The sequence below is a fragment of the Arachis stenosperma genome, chromosome 5 (assembly GCF_014773155.1).
Source record: "Arachis stenosperma cultivar V10309 chromosome 5, arast.V10309.gnm1.PFL2, whole genome shotgun sequence".
In the NCBI taxonomy this organism is placed as follows: Eukaryota; Viridiplantae; Streptophyta; class Magnoliopsida; order Fabales; family Fabaceae; genus Arachis; species Arachis stenosperma.
In genome coordinates this window covers 25,813,936-25,828,026 of record NC_080381.1, presented here as the reverse complement: position 1 = coordinate 25,828,026, position 14,091 = coordinate 25,813,936, and the positions used below count along the sequence as shown (strand labels likewise).

The window sequence follows — 14,091 nt, the reverse complement described above, 5'->3', positions numbered from 1 at the left end:
AGTCAGGCTAATTTTTTTGGATATGGAGATTTTGTGTGTGTTGTGCATAGGTGTGGAGGTGGGTGGTGCTAGACATGAATGTGGGATAATTTTTTTTGAACTATAAAGTGAAGAAATCGGACTGTGCGATTTCTTTGTTAAAAAAATTTTGAACACAAATCGGATGGTCCGATTTGTGAGGGAGGAAAAATCGGATGGTCCGATTTGTACTTTTAAAATTTTTTTATTTTGAAAACAAAAATCGGATGGTCCGATTTCAATATTAAATTTTTTTTAATTGTTTAAAATACAAATCGGACGGTCCGATTTGTGTAATGCAATTTTTTTTAATTTTTTAAACACAAATCAGACGGTCCGATTTACTCTTAACACCACAATTGCGTAAAATACTCATACACTCCATAACTCTGTTCTACACCATTCTTCCTTCCATATCTAAATTAAAAAGTGGTTAAATCAATATTGATCACTAAAAAGTTGATTGGTTTGGTTATTTTTATTTTTGTTTTTTAAAAAAATAAAAATAAAATATAAAAATATGTTTAGTTGAGCATTTAAATATTATTTTTAGCAAAAATATTTTTGAAAAATAGTACAAAATTAAAAATAATATTTTTACTTTTATTTTGTATGTTATATTTATTTTATACTTATACCTCATATTCATCTTTTAATATTAAATTTATTTTGTATGTTTTATTTATTTTATACTTATACCTCATATTCATCTTTTAATATTAATATAATTTATTTTTATATTTAAAAATATTAATATTAAATATTTTTTTATTTTAAAATCACATTATTTTTTCAAACACTATAACAATTTTTTATGTATAAACTGCAAATCGCTACATTCCATAACAATTTACATAAATTAAAAAAACATAAAAACATAATCTATTCAAAAAGTTACAATTATATCAATTAAAAATCAATTTAATTTATGTAACTTGTCCTTTATATTATACTACACAATATTATAATTCGAAGTTGGCTCCTACAATTTACTATACACTAAGTTTCAAGTTGAAATTTTCTCCTCCACAAGTGGGCAATTATGAATTACTAGTTTGAGAAGTAAATTAAATTTGACTTATTTGATTTATCTATAAATAGACAAATTAAATTTCTCTTGTGCAATTTACGTAACTTAAAATAGAATACTCATGTAACCAAACTAAAATCATAATATTTGTGTAATATTGATGGCTAAATATTTTATTAATGTAAATTAAGGTAAAGGGAAGAAAAAAGTAAAAAACAGAAGAAAAAAACATGAAATGTGCGCTTGACTACCCTCGGAGAGGTAAATAACTCCACAGTGATCTTTCCTAATTCTAACTTGTTAGTTATGTTCTTCAACTTCTCTCCCTTCTCTTCTTTCTAAATCCGCTCCTCGCATCTTCTTTATCCTAAACTAGTTTGATCCAAATTGAACATTAAGTTTATTTACAATTTATAATATAATAATATAATTAGCAGTCCTCCGAAGAAAAGTTAGTTTAATTAAACAAATACTTACTAATATAAAATTAGATAATCCCCAACATAATCTTGTAGCTTTATGATGATGATGTGAGAGTGCGGCGAGTGTATATAAAAATAAAAAAATAAATTATTCTGTGTTTTTTATATTTTTCTTCTCCTTGAAGACTGCGTGCGTCTCTGGGCTCTGGCAGCAGCAGAACCTGAACCATAAGAAGAAATTGCGATAAGGAAGGAGCCAAAACGCAGCGTTTTGGTGTGCGGTCATGGAGGAAATGTACGGAGTGCCGTCGACGGCGGAGTACGCCGACAAGGCCCTCATGACGCCGGAGAATCTGATCTTCCCTGCCGACTACCACAGCTTCCTCATGTCCGCTTCCTCGTCCTCCTCCGCCTCCGCCGCAGCAGCTACGATTCCTATGCTCGGATCCGACGAGCTTCTCTCTGCCGCTGGAATTCAACAGCAGCAACCACCGCACAACAACGAGGCCATGGCATCGACCATGATGAAAGCTAAAATCGCTTCTCATCCTCACTACCCTCGCCTCCTGCAAGCCTACATCGATTGCCAGAAGGTAGAAAAAACGACACAGCCATCACTTTCAGTTATTCAGTTCAATTTTTGCAACCGTGTGTATAACCGTCCTAACAGCTCAACAGAAAACGGTTATAATATTTTTTTTTTTCATTTGTGTTAGGTCGGCGCACCTCCAGAAATCGCGTGTTTGTTGGAGGAAATTCGCCGCGAAAACGACCTTTTCAAGAGAGACGACGTCGTTTCCACGTGCTTCGGAGCCGATCCCGAGCTGGACGAGTTCATGGTCATGGTCCACTCCTCCCTCCACAGTCCACACTCTTTCTCGCACATATTTTATTTTTTATTTATTTATTCATTATGACCAAATCCATCTTTTTGTGACAGATTTTTCTCTTTTCTTTTTTGGTGAGTGCAGGAAACGTACTGTGAGTTGCTGGTGAAGTATAAATCGGACCTGGCTAGGCCGTTCGATGAGGCAACGAGCTTCCTTAACAAGATCGAAATGCAGTTAAGCAATCTCTGCTGCAACGGTGCTTCTGTTCCAACTCTTTCTGGTTAGTTCTTTCCCCTTCCTTTATTATTATCTCCTTCTGCTTCATAGTGTAGTAGTAGTTTTCATTGGAACTCGTTTTTAATAAATAAATATGCTTAAATTAACTCATTGATATCTGTGCTGCTATCTGTCTCTGGTAACCTCTATGCTATTGTTTTTTTCCCCCTTCTCTCTCCTCTCTCTCTCTCTATCTATAGAGAGCATCGTCGATGGTTGCTTTCTTCGATCTATCTGGTTCTTATCTCTTTTGATTTTATTTTAGTTTTTCTTCTTAACGATTGGTTGAGAACATGAATAATCCTCGCAGAATAATCCAACTCGATTGCAGCAAATGCCTGCTTGCAACAAGACATGACACACAGCTTTTGAAGTAAAATAAGGGAAAAAAAAAAGGAAAGGAAAGGAAAGAAAAGAAAACCCTAACACGAACAATACTCTCTCTTCTGCGCAGTTTGATATGTTTTAACTTTGTGAGTTCGTTCCTTTGTTTTCTTGAAAATTTTTCTATATGTATTTGTTTCACACTGTTGACACTGTGATCCACGCTTCTTTCGTTGTGAGAGAAAGAAACTTTGGATCGTTTGGTCATTCATGGCTGTGTGAAATGTGAACCTTTCGCCTTTTTCAGTTCCTCGCTTGGTTTGGTCTTTGTTTGTTTCATTTGGCATTGTTCTCTTCTCACACACTTTTTTTTTTTCATTTTTTTTCTCTCTTCCAAATTCTTATTATGCTTGGTCGCCGTGAAGGTCAACAACGGACTTTTGCATTTGGCTTTCTAATTTTTGAATTTTGCAGACACCTTTTTTAATTAATGACGCCTCAAATAGTAGCAGCTTCGCTACTATGCAGTATGCACTGATCACACAAGAAGTGATTTTATTTTATTTTATTTTATTTTGCTTTTACAACTGGTTTTTCAGAAACAGAAAACACCCTCATAAATGGGGTATCGCACCTGTCACCACCGATCAAGTGGTTTCTTATGTCTTCCAGCTCATTTATTTTGACTGATTCCCCATCGAATATGCTTAGTGGCTTAGTGCAAGCTTGTTTCAATAATAAATTTCTGATTAAGAAACTTTCACAAAGTTATAACATTCAAAATTCCTAGAGTGTATTGTTAATAGTTAAAATTTCAGAAATTTATTTCTTTGGAAAACTATCAAAACTTAAATATTTTCGGAACACTAATGCCGCGACAACTGAACCCTAATAATGATGATGATCTTTTTTAAGCCAGATGTAAAATACTAACTGGTTCTACGTATATGAACTTGTGAACAAATTTAAATGTTTTTAAATGATTATTGACTTTTGTGGCAATGATTTGGTTCAATTAATTGTTTAATGGGGCTTTTCTTTTACTGTAAACATCTTTTTCTTTTTACCTTACGAGTGCAACTCGATCAAAGAAACAATTGTTGGTAGTGTGCATTTTGAAGATGATGTTTTTGTCGTTGTTTGTCTAGGTTTGGTTCCATAGGTTTGTTCACTGTTTTGATTTTAGTTAAAAACTTAAATTGCTTATCTGAAAATCATGTCTAACGTTCACTACTACGTGTCCGTGTGCTTTGGAAGAATGTAGCAGAAATGCTATGTGGAAACTACAAAGAACATGTTCTTGAAAATAGATATCAACATATGTACTACTTGAGTGTGTATTAGTGCTTCGGCATTAAAGCACGTTTCCCACGTAATATTTTATCTCATCAATCCCTTTTAAGTTGTGTACAAGCTCCAAAGTTCATATATATTGTTGGAGAATTTTGGGAATGGATTCTCTCTATTTTTTCTTTTAATCAAGGATGTTAAGTGTGATTTCTTACAATTTAATATTTTTTTAGTATTTTTTTTTGTCTACTTAATAAATATATGATGAGAAATTATACTTTATAACTTCACTTAAGAAAAAAAATTAAGAGTATTCATTTTTAATAATTTTCTTGTTTTTGTGGCGCGCACACGCTCACACCATACCTACATTCTCCTGGTAATGTCTAATTCTCTAATATAATAACCTTTAAAGTTTGAATCTACCCTTGGATTAGATTAACATAACATGATCTGACAAAGAGGATTGGTATGCAGTGATTCTGCTTTGGAACTTTATTAATATAGTGTATCTATCGAGTTCCAATATTGAGCACAAGTGAAGTCATTGGGAATTGTCTAAGGGCTGATAGGCTGGCTGGCTGGCTGGCTGCAGATGAATTAGTGTCAGATCTTCTATGAAAACTTGTTTTTAAGATAATTAATAAAACACTAGTTTTAAAAAGGGTTTAACTAAGGATATTTAATTTGTTAAGGAGTTTAATATAAAATTTAGGAAAGTGATAATGTTATATAACGTCACTCCTATATATTTATATTTTTTTATTTTCTTTCAAGATTACTCCCTGCCCTTATTTGTTATATCAACATTATTGTCATATCTATAAAGATTGTGAATAGTTTTTGAAGAAAATACAAAAATATATAATTAAGAGGGAGTGATATTTATCAATCTTGAGAGCAATATTATCATTTTTAAATTTGTTATTGATAAATTAAAGTTTTGGATTATCAATATATTTATTGAATAGAAAGCTTTAGAAATTTCTATCTATTTTAATATATACTAAGGATTGTATTATTGGGTATTTATTAGCTACACCCAAGTGTTTTAAGTTTAATTTGATTATATTAGAATTGATTTTGATTAAAATTAAATTTATTTTAACGTCATTTATGTTTGGATATTTTGATTCAAAAGTAATTATAACTGATAAAATATTGGGTGGATAACAATGACCAAAATAATTTTTAAATATGAAATTACTACATGTGTGTTTGGATTATCATTTGTTAAATTGGAGTTTGAATAAAAGTGATTTTATATAATTGATTTTGGGTAGAAGGGAATTTATGCCAACATGATTTATGTATTGTAATTTTGTACCAAAATTGATTTTGATAGAATGAATATTGTTTAGATAATATTAGTTAAAATTACTTTTAGATAGATAATTACTAAAAAAATATGATATCAAATTATAATGTTATCTTTTTAAGTATATTTAATCTTTTTTATATTTTTTTAGTATGTTTTTATATAGTATTTTTTAGTATTCTATTTTAATATGTTATAATTTTTTACTGTTATAATAAAAAATTAATATTTATTTATTAAATTTTTAGTATATTTAATCTTTTTTATATTTTTTTAGTATGTTTTTTATATAGTATTTTTTTAGTATTCTATTTTAATATATTATAATTTTATACTGTTATAATAAAAAATTAATATTTATTTATTAAATTAAAAATAATATATAAAAATTGACAAAAATTTATTTTATATTAAAAATAAAAATAATATATGAATAAATCAATAATTTTTTCTAGCTCTCTCTAAGTACACTCAATAACCTTATTTTATTACTGTTTTAGGTTTTAAATTTTCACTGGTTATGATTTTATTATTACTTATGATTAATTTTTTATTTAATTTTTTATTTCTAATACAAATAATAATACATATTATAAAAAATTAGAATAATAAGCAGTGCACAAGAATTATAATAATAAATTTTACAATGTTAAATAAATTATTTCTATTACTCTCAATATTTTTTTATTTAGTATTATTTTGGACTACAAATTTTTATTACTTATGACTCTCTTTTTCTATTACTCAGTATTCTTTTATGTATTTTTTATTTAGTAATATGATCAATAATTTATATTATAACAAAATTACAATAAAAAATTTAATAAAAAAATAAAAAATTAAAATACGAAAGAAAATACTAAAAATAATAATTTTTTTTTGAAATATATAAAAAATTTGAAAGAAAATCACGTTTGCAAGTAGAAAAAGTTAAGTTACCAAACTAAAAAAGACGGCGTTCAAAAAATTTAAATACATTTTTTTTTCTTTTTCTAAGGCTAAATCAAACACACTCGAAAAGAGTAAAGATTAGGTTAAATTTTTAATATTATTATTTTAATAATTTTTATATTACATATTTTTAAATTATAATATTATTATTATATAATATAAAATATTATCTTAAATATTAGATTAAACACAGTCTAAACCAAACACACTCTTCCTTAAACACACTTTTTCCTTTTGTAAGGCTAAATCAAACACACACTAGAAGGATAAAGATTAGATTAAATTTTTTATATTATTATTTTAACAATATTTATATTACATATTTTTAAATTATAATATATTATTATATAAAATATTATCTTAAATATTATATGTATATTATAATAATAAAAGGCAAACGAGTTTTTAAAATTAAACAAAAATCAAGATAGTTGAGAAATAACATGAAGATAACTTTGCATGTAAAAAAAATGAGAAAAAAAATGGATGTGTATGTAGAAAATAAAAAGAAAGTAAAGAAAGGTGGTTGAAAGAATAAATTCTGTAATTAATTCTTAACCGTAAGAATTGAAATAAAAAACTACAAAATATTAATTACTTTAAAAAACGAATGTATGAGGGTAAAAATCATGTTAAAAAAAATCATCCAAATCATGTTATGGCTTTGGGTTAGTAAAGTTATAAAAATGGGGATTTTATCTGAGGAAAATAATTTTGCGAGTTAATGTTTTAATGCATTATTATTGCCAAAATGAAGCACATGTGTTGATTAGAATTAAGCTGATGGTTTGGATTTTAGCTTTCACTTACTTCCGATCTTATTCTTCCCATTATCTGTTAATATTTTTCTCTGCAAAAGTGACATTCTGGACTCAGCTTTTTGTGGTTATAACTTTTATGTGCCTTAATTTTTTATTCTTTGGTTACTGAAGTTTATCCATGATATGTAATCTGTTGAAATTCCCATACTGATTAGCTAAACGGAGGTTCTGGCAAACTGGGATTCTAATAATATTTTATCTTGCAAATTGAGTATGCACAGGTGGGTATGGCTGTTAAATATTATTGTTTATGCTTGAAAGTACAAATAGCCTTTTCAGTCATGCATGCTTTAATTTGTAAATGGGAGTTTATTTCATCACTAGCTGGATCCTCTCTCATCATGCTTATCACAAACCTATGTTCCTTTATAACGTTTTGGAACAGAAGCGATTCCAATTTCTTATTTCTTCTTTTTGTTTTGATTGGATCTCGTTTTCCTTTTACTGCAATCACTACACGCGTCAAATTAAATTGGATCTTGCGTTTGTAAATTGCCTGGGTAGATGGAAAATAAACTGTCTCCGGATTTTTGAAATGTTATAAAACAAATCATATATTTTCTATTAATTTTTAAATTATTATTCGATAAATCATTTAAACTCATAAATCTTATTGGATAATAGTGTAAAATTCTTTATATTGTAAGTATATTAAAATTAAATTTTTATTATTATGATTTTATTATTATTATTATTATTATTATTATTATTATTATTATAGAGGTTGGAAGATTTTTATGGACATTTGAAAAGCTTGGGAAAATATGGTTGCTATTTATTCGGCCTTCTTTGGGCCTCTAAACTTTGATGACTCACCCTTGTTTGACAATTTTATTGGGGTTGATGATGACTCACCGTTGATTTCCGTTTTACTTTAAATTAATTACTACAAGTTTAATAATCTCAATTAGGAATAGATAATTATTTATACTATTATTAGTTGTGCTAATGTTTGGTTGGATATGAACAAAATAGAGGATTGTTGAAGGGTAGGAATGAAAAACTGTAGTGTTATTTGCTCGTGTCTTGTCTTATCTTTCATAATCATACACTGATTGATGCATGTAACGACATGGCTATAAAAATAAAGCTACCTTATTTTCATTGATAGTAGGCATGCTTTGCAGTTACACTTTTTTATCCTTGCATGGTCTTAATTTCTGGTATAATCGAGACATCACATAGATTTTCACTGTTCCTGGTCCTTTTCTGGTTTGTGGTTTATGCAAGTGTCAAATGGTGGGTGCATGTGAACTACTCTTTAAGAAAAACCTTGTTCGGTATACATATGTGACAATATATACATAACTTGCATTGTTGAGTATATTATAAAGTTGGAATTGACGTTCCAGTATGAAAGATTAGACAATTGGTAGAGTCACCCCATCACACCAGTAGGGAGTGCAGCATTGCGTGTGTCTGATTATTAATTGTTGTTGCTTTATATATTTTGATAAATTAAACGAGAATGTTAAAAATTAACTATTAAATCAGTTATTATATATTTGTATATAAATATAATTATTGTTTAATTTAATTTTAATATGCATAACATAATTGTTTATTTATAGGCTTGGCAAATTGTATAGAAATGAAATAAAAGTGAAATTGGGGTTTGATGAAGCACAAAGGCTTACGTAATGTTATGTTGATATTTTTAGTGTAGGGGTGTGGGCAATATGGCTCTTTTTCGAAAGCTTATTAGGTATTGGATGATTGCATAATAGCTGCATACCTATGCACATGAGGGGTTGCTAATGGGATGAGGGGTCACCCTGATTTTCTTTCTATATGCTTCTTCTATGTGGGGGTGGGGGGGATTACTCATTACTGAGTGGTAACCTTTTAGAAAAATCCCGTGTAGAGCGGGTGGTCTAAGAGCTAAAAAAGAAAAAACACTCACATGCACTCCCGCAATTTTCGCTGAGAATGTGAAAATTTTGAATCAGCTTTTTGGTTCAAGTAGAGATGAGTAATGAACGCTCAATTGCCTATGCGCTATGCCCCATCCCATCCCATGTATATATGTTCCTTCCCTTGTGTTGTTTCTTCACTCATGCATACATTGACCCCTTGGACAAACCCAACTTACCATCACACTTGTCGATCTCCCATTCCATTCCCCTTTTTTATTACCGGGCCCCCTCTCCCTTTTTCACAATGCAATCATATCTCTCTCTTTTATGTTTTGCGGACTATGCTCACTGGTGCTCGTGCTCTATATATTCAATGTAATTAATAAATAAATATAACGTTATTTTGTTGGTAATGTTTGTGTAAGACTGTATGCTGGCTAGGGGTGCGGGTTAGGTCTGGCCGTACCGGTTTCATTCATTTTAAACTTTGAGTCTCTCTCTCTTTCTTTCTCTGGTTTTGGGCTTCGAATGACAATCGATGGAACCAGGCACTGACACTGATGTGTTCTTTTGTTTTTATTTTTTCCTTTCTTTTTCTTTCTTTGCAACCTAGGCAGGTCTTCTCTCTCTCTGATATGATCTGCTGCTGTGTGTACAGTGTACTCTCATGCGACGGTCAATCCTTGTCGGATTGAGTGGGTGTCAGAAGCAATTAGTATTTATATTCGTATTTGTGGGTGCATGTTTCTAGCTAGCTACTTAGCTAGTAGCTACTAATAAACTATAGTACTCCTTATTAATTAGCCATTTGAGATTGCCTCAAAAGTTTCTCTATAATTAACTGGGTTTAGCTGCTAGAAATGGAAAGTTTTCAAATTTTCTTTCTTCAGTGCATTACTTTCTAGTTTTTTATATAGCACAACTTCTAGGTTTTGGGCTCCGTAATCCTAATTTAATTACTTAATAACAAGGATTAAGTATGCAGAAGCATGTTTCCTCCAACATACACACCCTTTTTATTTTAGGAAAAATGTTTGGGAGTTGTTGTTTCGAAGTCATATAGAGTCATAACTTGTTTTTTGGGATTTATTTAATGAATTTGTTTTCTTATTTTGTATTTTGTAATTATTATTGAAATAAATGAAATTTTTTTTATATAATTATAGATGTTAGATATATAAAATTATTTTCCATTACGCATTTTTTACTTAGAGTCTAGTAATATCAGTTAACAATAATCTTTATATACTGTTTTCTTGTTGAGGTAATTATGTTCTCACGTTGGTTTTGATATTTGTATTTCACCAAATAGTAGTTTTATATTTTTGGATAAAGTGTGTAGGAGTGATTTGTGTATATGGTTGTGTATGACTTTGTTGATTGATTATTGTGGTGTTTTTTTGGGGTAGATGATGGAGCTGTGTCTTCAGAGGAAGATTTTAGTGCTGGAGATGGTGATGGAGGTCAAGATGGTCAATCAAGGGGTGAAGATCGTGAGCTTAAGGACAGGCTTCTGCGCAAGTTTGGGAGCCACATTGGTACTTTGAAATTGGAGTTCTCAAAGAAGAAAAAGAAGGGTAAGCTGCCTAAGGAAGCAAGGCAAACACTCCTTCAATGGTGGAATGTTCACTACAAATGGCCTTATCCTACGGTAAATACTTCATTTGATAGAATAACGAAAATGAAAATAAAAATAAAAATGTCATTTCTACTTTCCCATGGATGTTGACAACTCACTCGGGAGAGAAATGCCTAACGTTACACAAGAGGATTACTTCAAGGAACACATCTTGAAAATGTTATCATGAATTTAGATCGCTTCTAAACATGTTTTGGCTGAATCATCTCTATTAGTATTAATAGAAATAGTCACCTAAAGACAAACACAACAAAATTAGTCATTGAAACATTAACTATTGTTGATGCTTCCAGGAAGCTGACAAGATTGAACTGGCTAAGTCAACAGGGCTAGATCAGAAGCAAATTAACAATTGGTTTATTAATCAAAGAAAGCGTCACTGGAAGCCATCTGAGAATATGCAATTTTCTATGATGGAAAATCTTGGTGGCCGATTCCTTCCTGATGAATGATTATTGTATACATTATTCCGGGCCCCTCTAATATTTGTATATCCTGATTAATTAATTACTGCTTATAATTTTCTCTTGTAAATTCCGAAATTAAATTAAAGCAGGTTACCGACTGTAAAAATGCTTAATTACTCCCAGAAAGAGAATGGGAAGTGATCATATATTAATGATTAATTTGCGTCTCTTATATATAATATATATTTATGAGGAATGTTAGGAGTCAATATAGAAAGTTAGATAGTATTGACTTAAATACATGGAAAGAAAAATTGATGATCTAATATTCGAAAACTAGTTGTCTACATTGTGAATGAATGCATGCTGATTTGCTTTTTTTGTGCATCCTTGCATAGTCATTTTACGTTTTCAATTCAAATCAAACTTTTTTACTCCCAAAGTTACTCAATCACTTTTAGTGGCTTCATTATGGCCCTATGGGTGTGTTGGTGATATTATCAGACTCAGATTTTATAGTTAGAAAACAGAAAGAATAAAGTATTATTTTAGTCTTAAAGTTTAAATTAGGTTAGGTTTTAATTTTGTCTTTAACACTTTCATTTGTTTTATTTGCATTCAAAATATTTTATTTCGTCTTATTTTAAATTTTTTTATTAAAATTAAATTTTTTTCTCCAAAAAGTACTCTTGTATCTCTGCGGGTATAAGTTGCATTGCCATTTCTAATCCTTTTTCATCGCATCATTTTTTCCTGTTCACAAAAAGATATGGGTAGCGTAAGTTCACATATAGAAATAGCCCAAACAACATCATCAAAAGAAATAGCCCATTATTTTAGATAATTATATCATTATGAGTAATTTGTTTCCCATCCTAGCTAGTAGCTACTAGTATTATGAGAGTTCAATTCTGAGTATTCAATCTCATCTTGAGGCCCATTGCTTGAGCCAATCTATTTTGTCATAGCTGCAAATATATTCCTTTCTCCATCTCTAAATACGGCCCTAAAACTCCAGTAAGGGCCCATTCCAATTCTTGGTTTCTAAATCAATTAAATCTTTCACGTATGTTATGTATGACCAACACAAAAAACTTTCCCGTATTGATATAGCAACTTATTATTTTTAATAGCCATATGCATTTTAAATACGAGCATCCTAAACAGTTTTGATTTTAAATTTTCACATACATAGACATTAGACAGAATACTCATAACACAGATCACTATCTCTTAGGAGAGCAGCTTTCTCTCTCAGGGAGAGCGAAGTAAAACTCTGGTTGTAATCCTTGTGAGTTTAGCCTCATCAAAATATCTCTTCTATATTCAACATTTCTATTTTACTACCACTATATATCATCCAACCTAACCCCAAATCTTCAACTCTAAATCTTCATTTATACAAACAAACACTTAACTGTTTCATTTCAAGGTAATACACAACCTACAATATCACAAAGAAGGGTCAACAAGCTAGCAAGGAATCATAGAAAAGGTAACATATGAACTACAACAGATTGAAGGAATGACCATCACAATCAACAAGAAGGAAAAGGAAGAATATAGAAAAGATTGCATCAACTTAGTGGGTAAAATAATAACAGATAAAGAAATCAGCTTCAAGGCAAGCAAGAATGCACTTCTGGGCATCTGGAGAAACTCGGAGGATATCTTCATTTCTGAAGTAGGAAGGAACAAGCTGCTAGTTAGCTTCAGGGACCAGAGAAGAGGGCTGCAAATTCTCAAGGGGGGACTTGGTTTGTCAAAGGCCGCTTCCTTAACCTGCAATTATGGGATAAAATGCAGCCATTTACGAAGTTAGTCACGAGCTTATGGAGTTTTGGATACAAATACATGGAGTTCCTTTGGAATACCTGAAAAGAGAAATCGTAGAAACCATTGACAATATGCTAGGAGGAGTGGTTGAAGTGGAGGATCCGAAAAGTGGAAATGTCTTTGTTAGAACCTTCATAAGAGTAAGAGCGGGTTTTTGATTGACTAGAGAAGAACGACCAAACACATGGATAGAATTCAAGTATGAAAGACTCCAAGATTGCTACTGCTTGAGATGCGGTATCATAGGACATGGAAAAAAGAATGCAAAAATGAGTTGGCAATGGCTAGCTGAGATCCTCTGAGACCTAGATATGAACCAGGGTTAGAAGTGAACCCAGTTAGAGCAGTTTTTAGTAGAGGGACGAGGATGAACAAAGAAGAAAATTCAGAAGGCATGAGGTGGAAGAAAGAGCGCATGGAGAACACGATCACAATATGGAGAGTGAAAATAAGTGTACAGAAAGTAGTAGAGTAGGTGAATCCAAAAGTAAACATCAAAGGTCAAAGAAGGAATGATTTGCGGGAGAAAAGGAAACTGAAAGACTGAAAGCACTGGGGAGAGATGAGAATGACAGCGGAATCTCTGAAGATACGGTGAAAGAAAAGGGAGAGGTAAGCGAGGAAAATCAGAATGGAGAGGAAGAAAAAGCTATTGACAGAGGAAAAGACATCGTAAAGGAACTAGGGAACATTCTACAGAACCTATTGGAAAAAAGAAGGGAGAAGCATTTGGGCCAACATGAAACATGCCCAAAACAAAAGAGGCTGAATATGAAGGAAAGGGAGAAGAAAATTATGTGGGCTTGACCATGAAGGGAAACTTGGACACCCAAGGAGAGATTCCAAACCACAAACCAGAAAATTCCAAGATGGATCAAAACATCAACGTGGTTGACCTCTGTAACAACATATTGGGTATGCTAGAAAAGGAAGCGATGAATGTCAATCCAAGGCCCCTATTATACATCAGATTTTATTAGCAAGATAGGGAAAAGGAAAAGAAGAGGCTGAAGAGGATAGCAGAAGGAAGACACAGGATGTTGGAAAATATAAGAGCTGCTAGAAATTAAGAG

General features: G+C 31.1%; 1 protein-coding gene across 1 annotated transcript; it reads left to right on the top strand.

The window, feature by feature from the left end:
* Positions 1-1,634: 1,634 nt before the first annotated feature.
* LOC130982521 (homeobox protein knotted-1-like 6) lies at positions 1,635-11,381 on the top strand. The gene is made up of 5 exons (XM_057906557.1): positions 1,635-2,063; positions 2,187-2,309; positions 2,442-2,580; positions 10,546-10,787; positions 11,069-11,381. Exons 1-5 carry the CDS (start codon positions 1,755-1,757, stop codon positions 11,225-11,227), a joined length of 972 nt encoding a protein of 323 aa, XP_057762540.1. The 5' UTR covers positions 1,635-1,754; the 3' UTR covers positions 11,228-11,381.
* The last annotated feature ends 2,710 nt before the right edge of the window (positions 11,382-14,091 follow it).

Excerpts from the sequence above, each read along its gene's own strand:
- LOC130982521 (XM_057906557.1), top strand. The coding sequence starts at position 1,755 with ATGGAGGAAATGTACGGAGTGCCGTCGACGGCGGAGTACGCCGACAAG. Across the intron at positions 2,310-2,441 it reads CCGAGCTGGACGAGTTCATG|GAAACGTACTGTGAGTTGCT; the intron begins GTCATGGTCCAC and ends TGGTGAGTGCAG. Across the intron at positions 2,581-10,545 it reads TTCTGTTCCAACTCTTTCTG|ATGATGGAGCTGTGTCTTCA; the intron begins GTTAGTTCTTTC and ends TTTTTGGGGTAG.